A 20,022-nucleotide genomic window follows, 5' to 3' on the forward strand; every position below is an offset into this window, starting at 1 on the left:
TATATATATATATATATAAAAAAATCCCATTCTTAGATCACAAAGTTATCAAACCTAATTTCTACCTGATTCTGTTCAGGAAGTTTCTGGCAAGTGGATGGTACTCTTCCTTAGATCTGTTTCCTCTCCTTTTATTTATACTCTCTTAGCCATTTTAGTTGATTTATTCGGGGTGGGGATGCAAAGGGGGAGGGTAAACATTTGTTTTCACGCCATTAGCTTTCCTGCAATCTGCCAAAGCCTACGACATGAGTTAAGGGAAGGATGCTCTATGATTGTGTATTTCCTTCCTAGGCACGGGATTGGCTGCCCCACACTGTACCTGCACCAGATTTCAAAGTGGACTCCACCTCCAGGCACGAGCGCCTGTGCAGAGAAGGCACTGAGTAGTAGCCTTTGCACTGGAACTTCAGTTGGCAGCAGGAGAGAGTGATGGTGCTCACTATTAAAGATGGGATCTGGAACACAGAGTGTGGTTGCAGATCTGAAAGGCTTCAGAGTGATTCCTGTGAAAAACAAAGTAATTCAGAATAATCCAACACATCATTTAGTGTTGTATATGTAGTAAGACAGTATGTCAATATCCAGTATCATGCAATTTTACCCTCATGATAAAGAAAACAAAGCTGATATTACTCCTACTTCATAGATGAGGTTACATAGTGAACCCAAACGTCTCAGAGTGAATAGGTCAGACCTGGAGCCAGAATCTGTATCTTCAGACTGTGTTACTCCTAACAGGTCCATTTCCCTACTAACTATGGTATTTAAGGTCTCATGATAATACAGAAGAAATCCCTTTGTTGGTGGACAATAAGGGTTCCAATTTCTCCACATCCTTGCCAACACTTGTTAGTCTGTTTTTTGTTTTGTTTTTTTAAATTACAGCCATCTTAATGGATGTGAAGTGGTATCTCATTATGGTTTTGATTTGCATTTCCCTAATGACTAATGATGTTAAGTATCTTTTCATGTGCTATTGGCCATTTGTATGTCTGTGGAGAAATGTCTATTAAGACCTGTTGCATAGTTTTAATTGGATTATCTTTTTATTATTGATTTGTAAGAGTTCTTTATATATTCTGGATACAAGTCTGTTACTTGAACCTCAAAACTAACACTGGCTGCATTTCTACAGGTATTTGCTGACATACTCAGAATGGCAAAAAAATTTGAATCATCCACTTGCTCATTCCAAGATGAGGTCAAGTAAGGCGACACTCTGCATTCTTGTTTCTGCTCTCAGAAATGACCAGAAGACAGAGGTAGGGGAGAGTGTAGTGCAAAATGCTCCAGCTCTGGGGCCAGTTGGATGGGTACAAATGCCAACCTTGGCACTTGCTAGTGAGGTGGCCTCAGTCATTCACACTTCTGTACCTTGCTGTCTCTTTTGTAAAATAAAGAAAATCGAATCAATCAAGATAAGTTGTTTTGAGGATTTAAGATCATGAGCTCTGTGAGATATGTGTATTTATATATTTCCCCCAGGAACAATGGTTTAGTATTCTCTAATTCAGTGTTCTTGAAACCTTTATAGAATATAACTACTGTGGATAGTGAGAATCAACTGTATGTTTATAGATGGTAAGAGTGAGTAAGCATATAAATGATATAAGACGGGACAAGATGTAAATAATTGAGATAGATGTAGGTAAAGGATATAGAGAAGTTCTTTTTTTTTAATGTTTATTGGGGAATATTGGGGAAGTGTGTTTCTCCAGGGCCCATCAGCTCCAAGTCATTGTCCTTCAATCTAGGCCTGGAGGGCGCAGCCCAGCTCCAAGCCCAATTGCCGCCCTCAATCTTAGTTGCAGGGGGCGCAGCCCACCATCCTATGCGGGAATTGAACCAGCAACCTTGTTGTTGAGAGCTCGCGCTCTAACCAACTGAGCCATCCGGCCGCCCCTATAGAGAAGTTCTTTGTACTATTTTCACAACTTTCCCAACATTTAAAGTCAAATCACAATAAAAGTTCCCAAAAAATTTTTAAGAAAAGAAAAATACACACTTAGGCTATCTCCTGTACTGCCCAGGTAAGACTACAGGGGAAAAAAATTCCTAAGTATATCCAACGCAAGAACTATACAAGAATGAGGTGATCTAATCTTCCAAACCTACCATCTTCAAGGAACTCAGGTCCTTTTAGCATATCGGATTGCGAGCCTTGAACTGGAAAGTAGTATTGGATGTAACAATCTGCTTCTCCCCAGACTGTTGCCTGCAGAGGGGCTAGCCCTTTAACCTTTTCTATGTGAAGCTCAAAGTGGTGCTCCATCAATCCATTTCCTTGGTCCTTTGCCTAGTAAATAAAACAGAGAGACTCGTGAACTTTAAAGAGTAACTTGCTTGGAATATTCCTGCTTCCCTGTGAAATCTGAGGATAAATGAAGAAATAAACATAATTAATTAGCTGATACTAAAACAGATACTTAATTTTCATTGTATATAAATCTCACAATTGCTCACTGTAATCAGATTAAGATGGATTTATTCTAGACTGTGAGACTGGGTCAATACTATGATATCCATAATTGTAATCTAGTACATTAATAAAAAAGAAAAAAATTACTATTTCAATAAAGGCTAAAAAGCCATTTGATAAAATTCAACATCTTTTCCTAATTCTCAGTACACTAAAATAGAAGGCTATTTCCTTAATAGGATAAGGAACACATGTTTGAAGCAAACTGTTATTCATTTACTTAATATTATTTTTAATAAAGTTAGGAATAACACCAAAACTGTTCATTAATGGTAAGGTCTACTTGGAAAGGTAGCGAATACACTGTTAGTGAAAGTACTTCTACTAATAACAATTACTTTATTTACTATGACCCAAGCACTATACTAAGCCCTTCATTTATATTAGATCATTTAACATGCATAGCTAATACCAGTTGAACCAGGGTTTGAACTCAGGTAGTCTGACTCCAGAGCTAAAGTTCTTTACCTCTATTCTATATAGCCTCAGCAGACACTAGAGACTGACTATTGGGAATTTTCCAAGGGGGAATTCAGGATTCAGATAAGGGTCAGACTGTATGATTTATACATATTTAACATTTGAACTACTAATCCAATAAAACTGGAACAGAGATTGTATTAGGTCTTTGCTTTGAAATCTGAAAACACTTGTCATCGATATCTGCTCAAAAACCATCCTTATAGAAACAGAAAACTTGTAAGTTGATTCCCCAGAGAAGAAAAATATAGGAAAAATAACCTCTCTGAATTACAGCAGCTGTTTAATGTGGTCATACAGTATTACAGTAATTTAATAATTCAGTTCTGCAGATGCTGAACTGGATGAGGGACTTATGAGTGTAAGGAAAAACAACTGTATTTGTTGATATCCAACTTTCCAAGGACTTCTTTTGTGAATATAGTGAGTAACATTTTCTAACGTTTAGTATGGAATTTAACAAAATCTCAGACTACACTGCAATGTGAGGGCCATATGACATCTAATAAGATTTGGGAATATCATGGATGATTTTTTAAAAATTTGTGTTTTTATGTCATTTTTAAATAAAAATAAAACACTATCTATTGATAAACACTAATATATTAAAAAAACAGAAAAGTTTAGCATTCATAACAAATAAACAACAACCTACTAAGATATTTTTCTAATAGTTCTTTCTTTGCTAGACAGTAAATTAGTCACTCAGCTTCAGACTGAAAAACAACATATTTAAATGGTGTAGAGACTGAGATTTGGCTACACGAGATACCAAGAGACACCAAATGTAAGATACAATAGAACACGACACAGTGGACTCAGAGTCAGAAGACCTGTGTCTGAAGCCCAATTCTCCCATTTAAGCTATGGGACCCTGGACAAGTAACACCACCTCTTTGATTCTGTTACATCACCTCTAAAAAAGAATGACAATGACCCACCTCATGTAGTGCTTAGGAAAAGAAACACGATAAAGTATATCAAGATGCTTTCTTAATTACATAGCACTACACCAAACAAATTACTTTTAAATTATTTGAAAGGCAAGGAACTTCACTGTAACTTTCCAACATGGATTTGGTTAAGAAACAGAGTAAGATTTTGCTGGCTTACATTTGGGATCACTCTTTATCCCCCCACCCCTAATTTTTTCCCCTAGATTATTATTCTTATTCTTATTTTTTAATTAAGACAATTTTTTTAGAGCAGTTTCAGGTTCACCTCAATATTTTTTTTAAAGGCAATTAAGTTAGTAATTAAGAGAATTAAGATCTGGTTGTCCAGTTAGATTTTCATTAAAAATTCAAGGAACTCAGAGGGATACAGATATCCATTTAAACCATAAAGAAAAATATCAATGATTCTTTTGATCTATAGCAAGCACTGGAGTGCAAGTATGTTCTTTCGTCAAGCCTTTCACCACTGAAATAAGGATTTGGGGCAATGGTTGCACTAAAAGATGCAAGATAAAATGAGGTTCTACTTGAAATTTGCTGAGAGAGTAGATCTAAGTGTTCTCACCACACACACAAAAGAAGGTAACTACCATTGTTTCCCTGAAAATAAGACCAGGTCTTATTTTAATTTTTGCTCCAAAAGATGCATTAGGTCTTATGTTCAGGGGATGTCATCCTGAAAAATAGTGCTAGGTCTTATTTTAGGGGAAACACGGTAGGTGAAATGATGGATATGTTAATTAGCTTGACTGTGATAATCATTTCACAACATAAATATATCGAAACTTCACGGTTATACACCTTAAAATGAGATTATGGTTTTTGTAAACAGTCAAGTGTTTAGTCACTACCATAGCAACGGATACTACAGACGGCTGGTCCAGTAAATGGGCTGGCCTAGGGCTGAAGGGAGGAAGTGTTCCTTCTTCATTCTTCAATCTCTGTAGTGCCATTATCTGATCCGAAGAACCCATGGCTAAAAAGACTCGAAGACTCCCATTTTGTTGGCCTGAGAACACATCAACCACAGGCATGTAGCTGTCGACAGCAACAACTGGGTACTGAGCATCCAGCAGCAGGCGAGAAATCTGGGGATCTCTAAAGGGAGAGAAAATTGCACATGAGCAAACAACAATCGTCAATCATGTTACAGAGTTGCTTAATTTCGATGGCTCATTTCACTTGGTTAATTTCTAATTTCACTTGGCTCATTTTCTCAGTTTGTTAAAAATGGATCTATAACTAGGAAAGTAATGGTGGTTTGGAAAAATCATGATTGTATCCATAATCCATCAAATAGAAGTTACGAGGCATATAAGTTCCAAATGCAGAAATCTCAAGGCAGATAATGTGTCTGATTTACCTCGGTATCATCATGGCCGCAAGCACAGTGTCTGAGGTTGAACACTCTCTCAGTAGAGCCCAGCTGAACTGCATTGTTTTACAGGTGGGCAATGAGGCCAACTAGAAAAAGTATGGACTTCGGAGTCTGGCAGGTATGATTTAGATAATGTGACCAATAATACCATCTGCTGAGTGCTTACTATGTGATAAGCACTTTACAGAGTTTCTATAATCCTTCTAACACTGCAAAGGTAGACATTATCCACTATTAACAGATGAGAAAAAGTCCAAATGCTCTTCATTATACCATACTGAACCCTAACTCTGCTCCTTACTTGTTATATGGCATTAAGTAATCAATTTAACCTTTCTAAGTCTATTTCCTCATCTGTAAACTGTAGGTAATAAAACTTCCATCAAAGGGCTGTTGTTAGTACTAAAGTGAGAGAACAAGTATAAAATACCAACTATGATGCTTGGTACATGGTAAGTGCTCAGTAACTGGCAGCTACTATTGTATGCTCTCTCAGCAAAGAATGGGGTCTAATGAAAAGAGAAGGGAAGGGGAAAACCAGACCAGACAAATATCACAACTGAGAAAACGGGGGGAAACGCCCAAAGCCTACAGCTGGCAGTGGTGCCATGATTCCCGCAGGACTCCTTAGCCTGACCATGCCTTCCAATGTTACTGTCAATAAGATTTAACTGTTCCCAAAGGCTGACCCATTTATTTTCTCACTAGCATCTCACAATTGCTCCAAGAGAGACAGGGGATCTATCAGCACCCTCATTTTACAGATGATGAAAAGAAAGTCACAAAGGCTGACTTCTCCAAATTAAAGGACAAATTTCATTTGTAAAATGGGGGTAACGGTAATACCTCCTGGGGTTATAGAAAGGCTCACATGAGACAGTGCCCACAAAAAGTGCTCTTTGTAAAATACAAAAGACACAGATCCATGAGAAGGCTATTAGGAAAGAGGTCAGTGCTAAAAGAATGAAAAATCAGCACCTTGAATCAACACGAAAAATGAAGTCTGTACTGAGGATAGAAATAGCCTTCAGAAAAATCAACACCCCATCTAGGTGTTGAGTAGTGATAAATGAGGTATAGTAATCAAATCTGAAGGTCTAAAAGACAGTCCTCAGTAGTGAAATGGTGCAAATAGCTGATGTGAACAATACTAAAGTTTTGTGACAGAGAGATGAACGATTAGTTTTGTCAGGTGGTAACCTTTGGCAGTAGAGCTTCTTCAGGAGGAGAGTGGACTCTCGAGTCAGGCTCTCCGGGTTCTAACCTGGTTCTACTACTTAGGATATATACGACATGTTATTGAACTTCTCTGTGCCTGTTAACTCACCTGTGAAATAAGGAAAATAAAAGTTACCTGCCTCAGAGGATTGTTGTGAGGATTAAACGACTTGATGGGAGATAAGGTCCTTAGCAGAGGGCCTGAAACATGGTAAGCAGTATCTGTAAGACTGCTTTAACATAGGAGAAAGGGCAGAAACTATGGTAAAATTGAAAAAAGTTCTCCAAGGACTTATTGGGCTAGTCATGTTTGCAAACCAAAAGAATTCCTTTTCAGTCCATACAAAGTTAAAGATGTAAAATAAAGAATACTCCAAAAGATCCTATTTACTTGAATGACATGTAAAACTGATGGAGGGGGAGTTTCACCAGCCCGAGCAGCTTGTCCTGTCCTGGGCTCCGCACCTTGTTCCAAGTTTCGATTACCATCACATTGTTCTTTAGTCTTTCCAGGTATTTGGGAGACAGAGAGACAGGAATCACCTGGGGAGAGAGAGAGCCAAAAGACAAAAGCCCACACCTGAGACAAATGATTAATATATACTTTTATTCAACACACATTTACTGAAAGTCTACTGTACGCCAGGAACAGTGCTAGGAGCTGAAGACCCAATGTGCATCCTCAGTCTGAAGCCATAGTCTAGTGTCTGTGGTTAAATACAAAATGGTATGAGTTCTCTAATGACAAAGCTCACATAGCTAGGGCATCACGGACACACAGAAAGCTGTCAGACATGTCAATCATGGTGCCTGCCAATTCGTTCAACCTTCCTGAGGCAAAATGACCCATTTGTAAACCTCTGCTAAAAGACTGATGCTTCTGAAACAAAGATGGCTACTGACTAGACAGGGGTAGAGCAACCAAACAAAGGGCAGCCAATCCACTGGTTGGCTGGTATGGCCCTGTGCAAAAAGCTCTGCCCAGTACGTGTCACGGTAAATAGCAAGGCCAACTGTTCATCTGGATTTTCAGTGATTTTCACTCCAGAATTGGCCAGCCACCTGATAGATGAAAGATAAAAGAGAAGTCATAAGGAGAACCAGAGCTCTAGAGCCAAGGGCAGGTCAGTCAAATTAATGACAGAATCAAAGACCCACCCAATTTCAAGGAACCCAACGTATAGTACAACTGCAACAGCAGAGGAGAGGCGAGATAAGCCCCAGTGATGAAACCAATAGAAAACGTGAGAGGCAAAAGGGTAAAACCAGAAATGGTATGAGGCCTGATGAGGGGAAGATACCAGAAGAGCAGAGAACCAGAGCAGAGCTACTTTTGTATCCACCAAAGAAATTCCACTTACATAAGGTACCCCGAGCACATTTCTGTTCCCTGAATTCCCCCTGCTCCCCCTCCCAAACAAGGAGAACACATCAATCTAACCTACAAACAGGGAGATTTCAGAGAGAACTGCTGGGAGAAAGTAACCCTAAATCTTAAGGATAAGCAGGAGTCACCTAGTACAAAAAGCTCTGCCTAATAGAAGTCATGAAAACTGAGAGGAAATTCCACGCAGAAGGAACAGCACATGTAAAGGCAGGAAACTGCAAGTAGCTGAGCATAACTGGACTACTGGAGTGAAGAGTGGCAAAAGTGGAGACTAGAGAAGTACAGACAGTTCTTAAAGGGTCTTGTAGTCCAAACTAAGGATTTAGACTCTATCCAGAAGGCTATAGAGAAATCGCTGAAAGGTTTGAAGCAGGAAAGTATTATAAAATATTCAGTTTAGTGTTTTAGAAAGATCATTCCTTTTGGTGCATAGAAGAAGGAATGGACAGGGAGCAGCCACAAACCAGCAGGCCAGTCTGGAGGCTATTTGGGATGAGAATGAGAGCCTGAATGAAAGCAATGGCAACGAAGTGGAGATAAGAGGATTTATTCCAGAGATAACTAAGTTTGAAGCATCTATTGGATTTGGTGAATAATTATGTAAGAAAGAGTCAAAGATAACTTTTAGATTCTGCTTGGGGTTCTGAGTAAATTATAATATGAATTAGGACAAACAGGAGGAGAAACAGATTTGGAAGGAATAATGAATTCATATTTGAATTTATTCTTTCATTTACACATATTTATTGAATACCTGTGATATGCCAGGTGATGTGTTAGGTGCCAAGTGTAAAAGGGCTTTCGAGAAGTCCAGGTGGGGATCGACTAGCAGGCAATTAGATGTAGAGACTGAAACTAGAGGGGAATGTCTGGCTACAGAGAAGTGTAGATTTGGAAGTCATATAAATGAGAGCTGGAGCTATGGGAGTAGATGTGGTAACCATGGGAAAGAGAGGGTTTGAAAGAAGTCCAAGGATACAGTAATTAAGGTAAGACCAAGGGAGAAGTGCTGGAGTCGCTACTCTTTTCCTACTGGCCAAATGACCAAAAAAGAACAGTTGTTGAAGAAAATACAAGAATAGAGTTACAAAAATCAAGAAAGAAAATTATTTAAGAAATAGCATCAAATTCTACAGAGAAATCATGTAAGATGAGTGTTGAAAAAAGTGGAGTTACAAATCAGAGTGAGAACCAACCAACCAACAAACGAGAGATTGGAGAAACAGAAAAGAAACGGGTAAAATTTAACTGATCAAAGCCCTAGAGGAAGTAGCAAGGAACAGAATTCAAGCAAAAGACTGAGAACAGAAAGAAATAAAGACAAAAAGAATTAAAAAATAGTGGCATTGTCTTTTCCTCTTCCCATTCAATAGTAGGACGGGCTCACCAGGTAATTGCACCAGCGAGTGCACACCAGATAATTACAAAAGTCCCTGCCGGTCTGCATGTTCTACATTTCTCTTACAGTGGCATTATGATTTGGGAAACATACTTGTCTCTTAACCCCATCCATCCCTAGTGGATATGACATGTGAAGACACGTACAAAGTTACCTGAGAAAAGTTAAAGACGGGTTTTGTGGTACCCCATACGATGACAGATCTGGTGACTTCCTCTGTGCTGAAGAGCTTGCAATTTAAATAAACATTGCATGGTGGTGGTTTCTCAGATTCTCCAGTAACAAAATCTTTCCCATCTGGCACCATCAGCAGCACATGCAACAGCAAAGCACTCTCTTTTGTTGACCCATTTGTCTGATTTACTAAATTGTGAGAAGGAGCTGGTGCAACTGGGCTTGGTGTCTTTGGTGTGGGGAGCACCAAACTCTGTGCTTCCTTTGCAGTTTCTTCATGAACTTGATGTAGGTTCTGTGGATTTTTGGTACGAGTAATAGGTTGGCTAGTTTCTGGTAGTTTCTTATCTGGACTTGTTACAGCACAAAGTGGGGTATGCTGGGTGCTGCTATTAAACTTAGTCTTGACACCAGTGAAATCTTTGTTATCTATAACAAGCTCCACAGTTACCTACAGAACACAAAAGGAAGAGAGTTAGTAGGAATCTTTTCTAGAACCTCAGAATCGGAATTTTGGAGTTAGATGCAGCATTGGATTTTTAGGAATTAACTCATCCTCAAATACTGTAAGAGTAAGAACATTAATAGACTGCATATACATTATCTTACCAGGATTAAGAAAAGCTAGGCAGATGACTTATTAATAATATAAGATGAGCCTGGAAAATCATCTTGTGCCAGAAAATAAGGACATGCTCAGAAAAGGATGGAGACATACTGAAAGAATCCAGCTGAAGTGGCTCCCACTGGCCAAATCTGGGAAAACCTGAACATCAAAATGAATAATAATAGTAATGGGTTATAACCCACAGAATAATGTAAGAATTCATGAGTCTGTGCCGATATAAATAAATATGGTAGAAGGGTCAACTCTTCCATACAATGGAATGCCAATTAATAAATATACTAGGAGTTAATGTTAGAGTTAGGGAATCATCATCTTTCAATCATCATAGTAATGTGTGATTCGGGTAAACCCTAAATGAAGGACATTTTACAAAATAACTGGCCATACTTTTCAAAAATATCGAAGTACTGAAAGACAAGAAGGGCTGCAGAACTGTTTCAGACTAAAGAAGATTAGAGAGATATGACAATTAAATGCAATGGATAAGCCTAGACTGGAAAAACAATGCTACAAAGGGAAGTATTGGCATAACTGGTGAAATATGAGTCTGGACTACAGACACAGTATCACCGTTACATTGATTTTTATAACTATATAGTGTTACATATGATAATGTCTTTGTTCTTAGGAAATGTACACCAGAATTTAGAGGGAAAGAGGCATGCATGACGTCTGTAACACATTCTCAAATAGTTCAGGAAAAATCTGTGTATGTATGTGTAGAGAGGAAGGAGGGAGACAAAAAGGAGAAAGAGAAAAGGAGACAGAAAGAAGAGATAGACACCCAGTGATAAAGCAAATCTGACAAATGTTAATAATTGGTGAGGGTATATGAGTTCTTTGTGCTATTTTTGCAATTTTTCTCTAAATTTGAAGTTATTTTTAAAAAGTTAAACATGTTAAGTAAAAGAGGATGCAAGATAATGATGAAGAATAAAACTGGTCACTATTATGAGACAGAATTAATAAAGAAAAAGGGGACTTGCTGTTTCTTTTATTTAAAATCCACAATAAAATTATTTTGCTCTATTGAATACAGATGGCAATCTATCTAGAACTGTATTTCTTTCAACAGAGCCAGGATGGAAACAATTTCTAGTTCATCAATTCTATTTATTACCTCTTTCTGATTTTAAATTTTGCAGCCCAGAATGAACTAGGTAAGGAAAAAATACAAATTTTCATAGAAGAGTAATGTGTTGTTAATTTTTTGCAATGATAATCACACAAGTCTTTAAAACTAAATGGTATTTATTACTAAGACCAGGAAGAGGGCAGAATGGGGTTCCAAGAAGTGGGAGCATCATGAAAATCAAGAATAAAAGCATGGGGGCATAAATCAACATGATACCTTAGTGAGTCTTTACATAGTTTGACATGGCTATTGGTAGGGCGTGGAGAAGGCTGCAGTGGTAGGCTCGGGTCATTAGTATGCCCTGTATTTTATCCTTTGGGTGAGGAGGAGCCATGGAAAGGATTTAGGTGTGGGCTGTGATTTTAAAAACTCACCAGGACAAGACAAAGCTTTACGTAAGCCACACATTCAAATTTTGCCACCTAAGAAATACTGATGCTTCTGAATACAAGGAAAGAAACCTCTCCAATAAATTATACCTCAGAATTCATTCCACCAGGCAAAAACTCTGTTACTTCTCTCCTTGTTCACTGCTGCTACTCTAGCTTGAGTCACCAAGCATCTCTTTTCTGGACTAATGCAACAGCCTCCCTACTTCCCCTCTTGCCTCGTAAAATCTAATTTCCACACAGTAATCTTTTAAAATGTGAATGACATGTCACTCCCATGCTTAGATGTCCTTTCTGGGCTCTCAGTATTAAATCTAAGCCCCTCACTCTAACCTACCAAGCTCTCAATGGTGCAGCAACTGCCTGCCTGTCCAATCTTATTTTCTACCACTCTTGCTTTTGGCTCACTATCCTGTGGCAACATTCTGTTCCTTAGCAACACCAAGCCCATTCCCACTTTAAGGCCTTTGTATGTACTATTCCTTGTCTCCAGAATGATCTTCCCCGTGCTTTTTACTAGGCAGCTTCTTTCTCTCATTTTTCAAATCTCACCTTAAATGTCACCTCCTTAGGGAGACCTTCCTGACCACTATCTCCTACTTCCTCCCAGGTACTCACTCTCATATCACACCATTTATTTTCTTCACAGCACTTCTGCTGTCCTATTTTAATATAAATTGCAAGAGCAGAGACCCTGATTTTCTTGTTCACTGCTAGTCGTAGGGCCAGCCAATAATATATGCTCCATAAATACCTGACTGCCTGAATTATACCAACACACCTTGAGGGGGCCAAGTGGAGTCGGACCATTTTCCTGTTGCACTGGAAGCTGGTCACTGAAAGAAAGTAGCTCAGAATGAATGACAGCTCTCAAAGGCAGTGATGCAGATCCAATGACTTCTGGCTGGGAGAACAAGAAAAGGTTCAGATTAAATTAAAGAGGAGTGACAAGGAACTTTAACTGAAGTGACAATATAAAGGAACTGCTGTCTTATAAAGGAACCCATGCTTTATGAAGTAAATAGCTTCATTATTTGACGGAGGCAACTATAAGTAGGAGCCCATATTCTGCCATATTTTGGTACGCCTTCTGGGTTTCACTACTTCTCTGTGGAAGATTATAGAACCGTTTCAAGAGTCACAAATAAGTTGGAAGATTATCTTTTTCTATTTTTAAGAGTTAGTTTTTCTATGAAAAACGTTCAACTTCACTCTTAAAAATATAAAATGAAATTAAGATGATATAAAATTTTGCTATTAAAGCTAGTAAAATTATCCCTGATGCTATCAAGATTATGGAGAAGCAGAGGCTGTCATATGCCTAGAGCTGGTAATATAAACTGGCTACATACATTTGGGCAGCAAATTTGGCAATAAATATAAAAAGCTTTAAATATTCATTCATATTCTTTGACCTAGTAATTTCACTTCTTGGAATTTATACTAAAGAAACAATAAACAATATATCAAAAGCTTATACACAAATAAGCATATTTTAAAAATTAATGAGAAATAACTAGATGCTCAATAGTCAGAAATTATTAAGTTAATTATAGCACATTCCTACAATGAAATAATATGTAGCCATTAAAATGATCTTTACTAAAAGTCTGAATTAATATAAATAGTATTTGTTGTAATGTTTGGCAAAAATAGGATATTAAATTATATATATAGTAAACTTTCAAATATTTGTAGTGATGTGGAAAAGATTAAATATATATTTTTGGAAAAAGTGAATAAAAACTCTCAAGACAATGTTAAATAAAAAAGCAGGATAAAAATCACAGACAAAATTATCTTAACACTAAGATTTACATATATAATATATTCATTTAAAAAAGATAAAAGAGACACACAAATATTAACAATAGTTATTTCTTGGTGATGGGATTATATAAAAGTGAGTAGGTGAGTTTTGCTCTTTAAAAATATTTTCAAGTTTTCTATAAAAAAATGTATAATTCTTTGATAATTAGAAAAAAAGCCATTAACTAGGTGATTCAATGTAAATATACTGAAACGGTTATAGAGGTTATCTTAAGGTTGTGGAATTATATGTTTTTCTTTCTCTGCCGATCTTGCTGTATTTTCCAAAAAGAACTTGTGGTATTTATAGCCTCTTAAACAAACAAACAAACAAAAAGAAAACAAGATGCATTTCTCATGCTATCCACACCAAAGAGGTCAAAGATTACAAAAGCTACTCTTTTACTGAAAAAGTAAAAACTGCTCATGATATAGTTTACTGATTTATGTTGTACCAGTTACAAATGGATTTTATAATGTTGGAATTAGCTGACCAAAACTGCTGCTCTCATTATATTATTCTGGACACTGGCTGGATACCTACCTTATGTATTCTGCTTTAAAAAAGAAAGTAGAACCTCAAATTAAGGCTAACAGCCTACATCAATCCAAATATTCAACTCTCCATGTTAGGTAGCACAGTAAAGAAATTAAGAACTTAGCATCTAAAGTCAAAATACTTGGGATGGAGTCCTGGCTTTGTCTTTTATTAGGTTGGGTGTCATTAGACAAGTTACTTCACTTAATCTCAGTTTTTTTCACCTGTAAAATGAAGATAATGTCCCTAATTCATAGAGTCGTGGTAATGATTAAATTTGACAGTGTATTCATGTAGAGCCTTTAGCACATTCAGTCTATAACAAATAGCAAGCAGACCATAATATCTGGTCTATAACAGAGATAATAATAATAATAATAATAATAATAATAATAATAAATAACAAATAATTATAAGCATTAGTGTTTTTTTAGCCTGGAGAAATTCCTAGTTTAGGTAGAAACATAATTTTAAGTATGTTCCAAATCCCTGGTGTAAATGGTAAGGCAAAGGTCAAAATCATTTGAAGTACCTTTTTCTGTGGGGTTTTCTTTGTATAAATTTGGAAAATGAGGTTGGAATTCCACCAGTGTTCTATCATTGGGCCACCAAACTGTACCGGAAACACAAATCTATGCTGGAATTTCACCACTGTAAGGAGAACCAGACACATAAGCACATGTCATGATACCCAAGTGAAGCCATCATCAATGCATGCTTTGACACCACTCTCCTCTCATTCAAATCTAACTTAAATCAGTGTTACTTCACAAAAGTGTTAGGGCTGTAGGGACTGAAGAAGCAAAGACAAAAAGCAAACCCTGGCTATAGTACAAAGAAGAAAAGCAGTGTTATGCTGCTCTGTTTTGCTATGAGAAATGAATGACAAGCATATGAGCACAAGATGTGTAGAGATACCATACATTTAACTGGGTGTAAAGTAATACGACTTAACTGTTTTCACAAGACAAGTTGGTAGGCAGTATAACAAATGAAGGGACAATAAAGGTAAATGAAGAGAAGAAATAACTGAATCAAAAACTATAATAATGCAAATGATTTTATCTTGTAGCTAAAGACTTGGGACTCACAATCAGACAAGGTTCCAAGTACTGATGTCAGTTAGCAGTGTTAGGCGGTGGAGAGCCTGTCTCTTGGATGAAAAGGAAGGGGTTTCTGCTGTAACAGCAAGTGTGAAGGGGAAAAAGTGATGGTAGTATTTGAGTCTGCTCACTGCTATGGGGTTTTAACAGTTTTAAAAAAGGGAATTTGGCACTTGAATCCTTTGTTGAAAGTTCTGTTACTTATTAGTGACCACCTCAGTCACAAATTCTCACCTGTACAATGATCTTTCAGTCCATTCACTTCTAGACCCTTAAAATGGATCTGAAGAACCCTCACAAAAGACCCAGTTACAGAGAGAATCCACTATCGTTAGTATTCATTCAAACTGTCCATTCTGACCTACTGATCTACTTCTCTTTGCCATCTTAATTCTTGACTTTGTTTACTTTTCTTAGTACTCACAGACAGGATGTGGCTCTTGCTATCTGGATCCACACACAGGAACTGTGAACAAACGGTCTGGGCCCAGGAAGCCCACACCTGCTAGAACAGCTTACCTGCTTATCCTATCAGAGGAAGTAGCACCTGCACTTCATCACTGTGCAGGGAGGTTTGACAGGTAATAGATGATAAAGCACTTGGGACACTAAAAAAATCCTTTGTATACAGATAGAACTCTGTTTCAATCTGGCGCCACTCGTATTTCTACTCACCATCTAGGTACATTTTTGCACTATAATTACCATATTTCCTACATAATTCTCTGTTTCTTAAGCTCATGTTCCTCCCCCCCAATCCCACCCCCCGCCACATACACACACTAAAAGTCAGTTATGGCAATAATAGAAGAGAAAGTTCATGTAAACAAATTGGTAACAATATTCTGGAAATTTTTTGTTTTTTAAGTTGAAAGGGATCCAGAAAATACCTAGTCCAGTCCATACTACTATTAAGAGAGGCCCACAGATGAAAAGTGATTTTGTCTAAAGCCACACAATTAGCGTGTGGTATAATGAGAACTAGAACTGTCTTCCAATTCCCAGGTTGATGCTTATTCCACGCTTCCCACACTATATCGTCCTCTGAAGGACATGGGGGGAACTCAACCAAGGTAGCCAATAATGCATGATAAGCAAAATAGATTAAGAGCATTGGGTTTGGAATAAAAAAAGTTCCAGGCTCAAATTCTAGCTCTACCATAAACCAGCTGTATTATCTTAGACAAGCTATTTAATTAACTACTGTCTCAGTTTCCTCTTTCCTCATCTGTGTGTGTGTTTTAAGGAGTAAATGATTAATGTGTGTAAAAGACTGAGTAAAGTTCCTGGCACATGATTTAATTCCCAATAAATGTGACCTACTGTAAGTTGTATACTATTTTCAAGTTTAATGCTTTTATATTCATTATCCCATTTGACTATCCAATAATACCCTTGTGTAACAAAGGCAGTCGTTGTTTTGTAGGTGCTATGTTAACTGAAACTCGTGCATATCTTTGCTATATCTCAATTTTACAGATGGGGAAACTGAGGCTCAGAGAAGTTTTAAGAAACTCATTAACTGTCATATAGGTAGGAGGAGGTAGCTGGGGAAAACCTGAGAAAAGTCAACATTTTTCTTTGCATATGGGATTTGATAAAAACAGTTTAACTGAAGTAAAGCTAACATATTTACTTTAGCCAACAGGATGAAATAAACATTCTCAAATGCTCTATACAAACCTCCAGAGCAGCTTCTTTTGCTATCGTTAATTTAAACATAAAGCCAGGAAGTAAACACGAACAATTTTAAATGCCCTAATTCTTCCTTAGCGATGAGGAAAGTAAAATAATGTATTCTAATAAAAGAGTATATTAAAGTACTGTAGGTGCTGTTTTTAAGGGTAAATAAGCATCTTTAATGTTTGTGCTGGATATACTCACACTGATGAGAAATAATACATTATTTATTCATTGAAGCAGTGTTTTGAACAGCAAAACATTAAAAACAACTTAAACACTGATCAATAGAGGATGTTTAAGTTATGCCATATCCGTACAACAGAACATCACGTAGTCATATAGGACTGAGGAAGTTCTTTGTGTTCCAGTATGAAAAAGATTCCTAAAATATAATGTTAAAGAAAAGGTGCAGAACAGTGTATATGGTACACTAATACGTGGATAAAAATGGAGGTAGGGCAAAAAGGAATAAACATATTTGCTTCTATATACATAAAACAGCCAGGATGTAATAGAAACTTACAATGTTTACCTACAAAAATGGACTTTGCAATTTTGAACCACATGAATAAACTATATTTAGTTCAAAAACCAAATAAACAAACAAAACAAAATAAAAAATTTTAAACCCAATGTTACTATGCTGTATATAGGAGGGTTACGTGAATGTACAGGAGAGTTACAATCACATCTTTTACTTCTCAAACTACCTCCCAGAGAAGAAACTCAACACTGATGGATCAAACTGCAGAACCAAGGAAAAGATATTCTCAAATTCTGTTAGAAAAGTGCTATAATTTTGGATGGCAAGAACTTAAATGTTTATTATATTCCCCTTTAACTTTCCTGTATTAGAAATATTTGAAACAAAATAGGAAAAAGATAATACCAAAAGCACATCAACAAAAGACATAGTTATAAAGGACTACATCAAAATCAAAATTTTGTGCTGTATGTGATACTATTTAGAAAGTGAAAGGACACCCATAGAATGGGAAAAAATATTTACAAATTGCAGATCTGATAAGGGTTTTGTATCACTAATATATAAAGAACTCTTACAACCCAATAAAAGTTTTAAAATGAGCGAAGGATTAAAACAGGTATTTGTCCAAAGAAGATTCACAAATGGACAATAAGAACATGAAAATGATACATTATACCCACTAGGATGCCTAGAATAAAAAAATGGAAAATAACAAGTGCCAGTGAGGCTGCAGAGAATTGGAACACTCAAACACTTATGAGTATATAAAATGGTGAAGCAGCTGTTGAAGAGTCTGGCAGTTCTAAAAAAAATTAAAACATACAGTTTACCATATGACCCAGTAATTCTACTGTTAGCTATATACCCAAAGGAAATGAAAACATGTCAATACAAAAACGTGTACACAGAGGTTCATAGTAGCATTATCTGTAATAGTCAAAAAGTGGAAATATCTCAAATACCCATCAGCTGATGAATGGATAAATAAAATGTGGTATAGCCATACAATGGAGTATTATACAGCCACAAGAGGAATAAAGTACTGATATATCCACAACATGGATGAAACCTGAAAATATAGGCCAAAGAAGCCAGTCATAAAAATCACATGTAATTCAATTTACATGAAACATGCAGAACAGGAAAACTGACAGAGACAGAAAGGAGATGGGGAGTTGCCTAGTACTAGGGATTAAAGAGGGAATTGAGGAGTAAATGCTAAATGAGTATGGAATTTCCTTGAGGAGGAACGAAAATGTTCTAAAATTACATTGTGGTGATGGTTGCACAATCCTGTGAATATATGAAAAAACAATGAATTGCACATTTCAAGTGGGTGAATTGCATGGTATGCGAATTATATCTTGATAAAGAAATATGTCAACAGTTGAAAGAACATGATCTGGGCATGGAGTTCTGAACCATGGTCTCAGTTATGTTACTGACTTGTAGTCTTGCATCAGGATAGTCACAGCAACTCTGGGCTAGCTTCCTCACTGATAAAATAATTAGAGAAGATTCACTTCAAAATTCTTTCTGTCTCTAAGATTCTATGATACGGTTAAGAGTCAGATGAGTAATTAGGGATTCAGAAATTCTTCCCCAGCCAAAATGTCTAAGGAGCAGAAAATCAGTCTCTCTTACTTCCATCTGTAATTTTACTGGAGGCGAGTCGAACGACCTCGGTTATCAAGGTTGTCTTTCCCAATCCACTTTCGGAAAAGCCCACAGGAAAGTGATATTCCACAAAGAAGGTGCTAAAAAATCAAAACAAAAACAACAACAACAACAAAAGGGATTAAAAACAAACCAAATAATACACCTATTTTTCTGTTTATAAATCTCATATATCTTTTAAGTCTCTCCTTTCAGGACCTCAGGTCCTCAGAGGAACTACCTCCTCTCTTCAAAGTCTTCCCCAGCTCTGTCAGGCAGAATGCAAGGTTCCCTTCCTTGTGCTCCCACAGCACTTTTAACATAAAACTTCTATGTTGGCCCCTTTCCTGCTGACTGTAAGGTATATAGAAACAGAGTTGAAGTCCTAACTTTATTCTCACACATACATAAGCATAGTGCTTGGGACCTAGTGGGGGATTCAATACATTTCTGTTGACGGAGGGATGCATAGGAAAGCACTTTACAAACCATAAAGTGCTATACAATTATTTATTTATTATTATCAGACACTTTCCATTAACGTCAGATTTCGTTTTCCCATGTTAATAGACATACCGTTTTTTTGTTGTTGTCAGCTTAGGTGGTCTCCCAGGAAAGCTTTTGTTGCCAGGGGTCACCTGAGGACTATCTGGAGGAACTCCCATTGTTTCGATGATGATTCTGACTGAATGCGTTCTACCCAGAAGGGCCAGTCTATCCACACTCAGTGTCATCGCTTGGGAATCTTCTGGAGTTTCTGATACCACCTGTTGTTCAACCAAATTTCTGAAAAGAATTTACACAGACAGGGAGGGAGACAGAGGACGAAAATGAAATGATCTGGATTGCACAGGGAAGAGAAAAGAGGAAGGGCAGCAAGCATCTTAGTTTTCAAGGACTGGAAAATGGCTTTAATCAGAATTCTGGTCCTAATCTACACTGGAAGAAATCTCAAAAAAATGTAAAAACATTCTTGTAATCTAAAGGCTTATCACCACACAAGTATGCAAACTGATGTTACAGAATTAGTTTTTCTCTAAGGGATATAGACTTTTACTTCAGTTACCCACTACTTTAACTACTATTGTTACTTTTGTGCATTCCGTTTCACGTGCTGTCC

General features: G+C 37.1%; 1 protein-coding gene across 3 annotated transcripts in view; it reads right to left on the reverse strand.

Moving 5' to 3' along the window:
- C2CD3 (C2 domain containing 3 centriole elongation regulator) overlaps window positions 1–20,022 on the reverse strand; it is a 114,258-nt gene that overhangs the window by 59,486 nt on the left and 34,750 nt on the right. For all 3 annotated transcript variants that reach the window (XM_033120185.1, XM_033120183.1, XM_033120184.1), the window contains exons 10-18: window positions 19,479–19,688; window positions 18,891–19,003; window positions 14,506–14,624; window positions 12,408–12,530; window positions 9,455–9,925; window positions 6,906–7,057; window positions 4,770–5,016; window positions 2,119–2,299; window positions 323–506 (exon numbers count right to left, since the gene is read on the reverse strand). In XM_033120185.1, the coding sequence (XP_032976076.1) occupies window positions 323–506; window positions 2,119–2,299; window positions 4,770–5,016; window positions 6,906–7,057; window positions 9,455–9,925; window positions 12,408–12,530; window positions 14,506–14,624; window positions 18,891–19,003; window positions 19,479–19,688 (1,800 nt within the window). The remainder of the gene's footprint in view (window positions 1–322; window positions 507–2,118; window positions 2,300–4,769; window positions 5,017–6,905; window positions 7,058–9,454; window positions 9,926–12,407; window positions 12,531–14,505; window positions 14,625–18,890; window positions 19,004–19,478; window positions 19,689–20,022) is intronic.

This window comes from Rhinolophus ferrumequinum, chromosome 11 (assembly GCF_004115265.2).
Source record: "Rhinolophus ferrumequinum isolate MPI-CBG mRhiFer1 chromosome 11, mRhiFer1_v1.p, whole genome shotgun sequence".
NCBI classification, from domain to species: Eukaryota; Metazoa; Chordata; class Mammalia; order Chiroptera; family Rhinolophidae; genus Rhinolophus; species Rhinolophus ferrumequinum.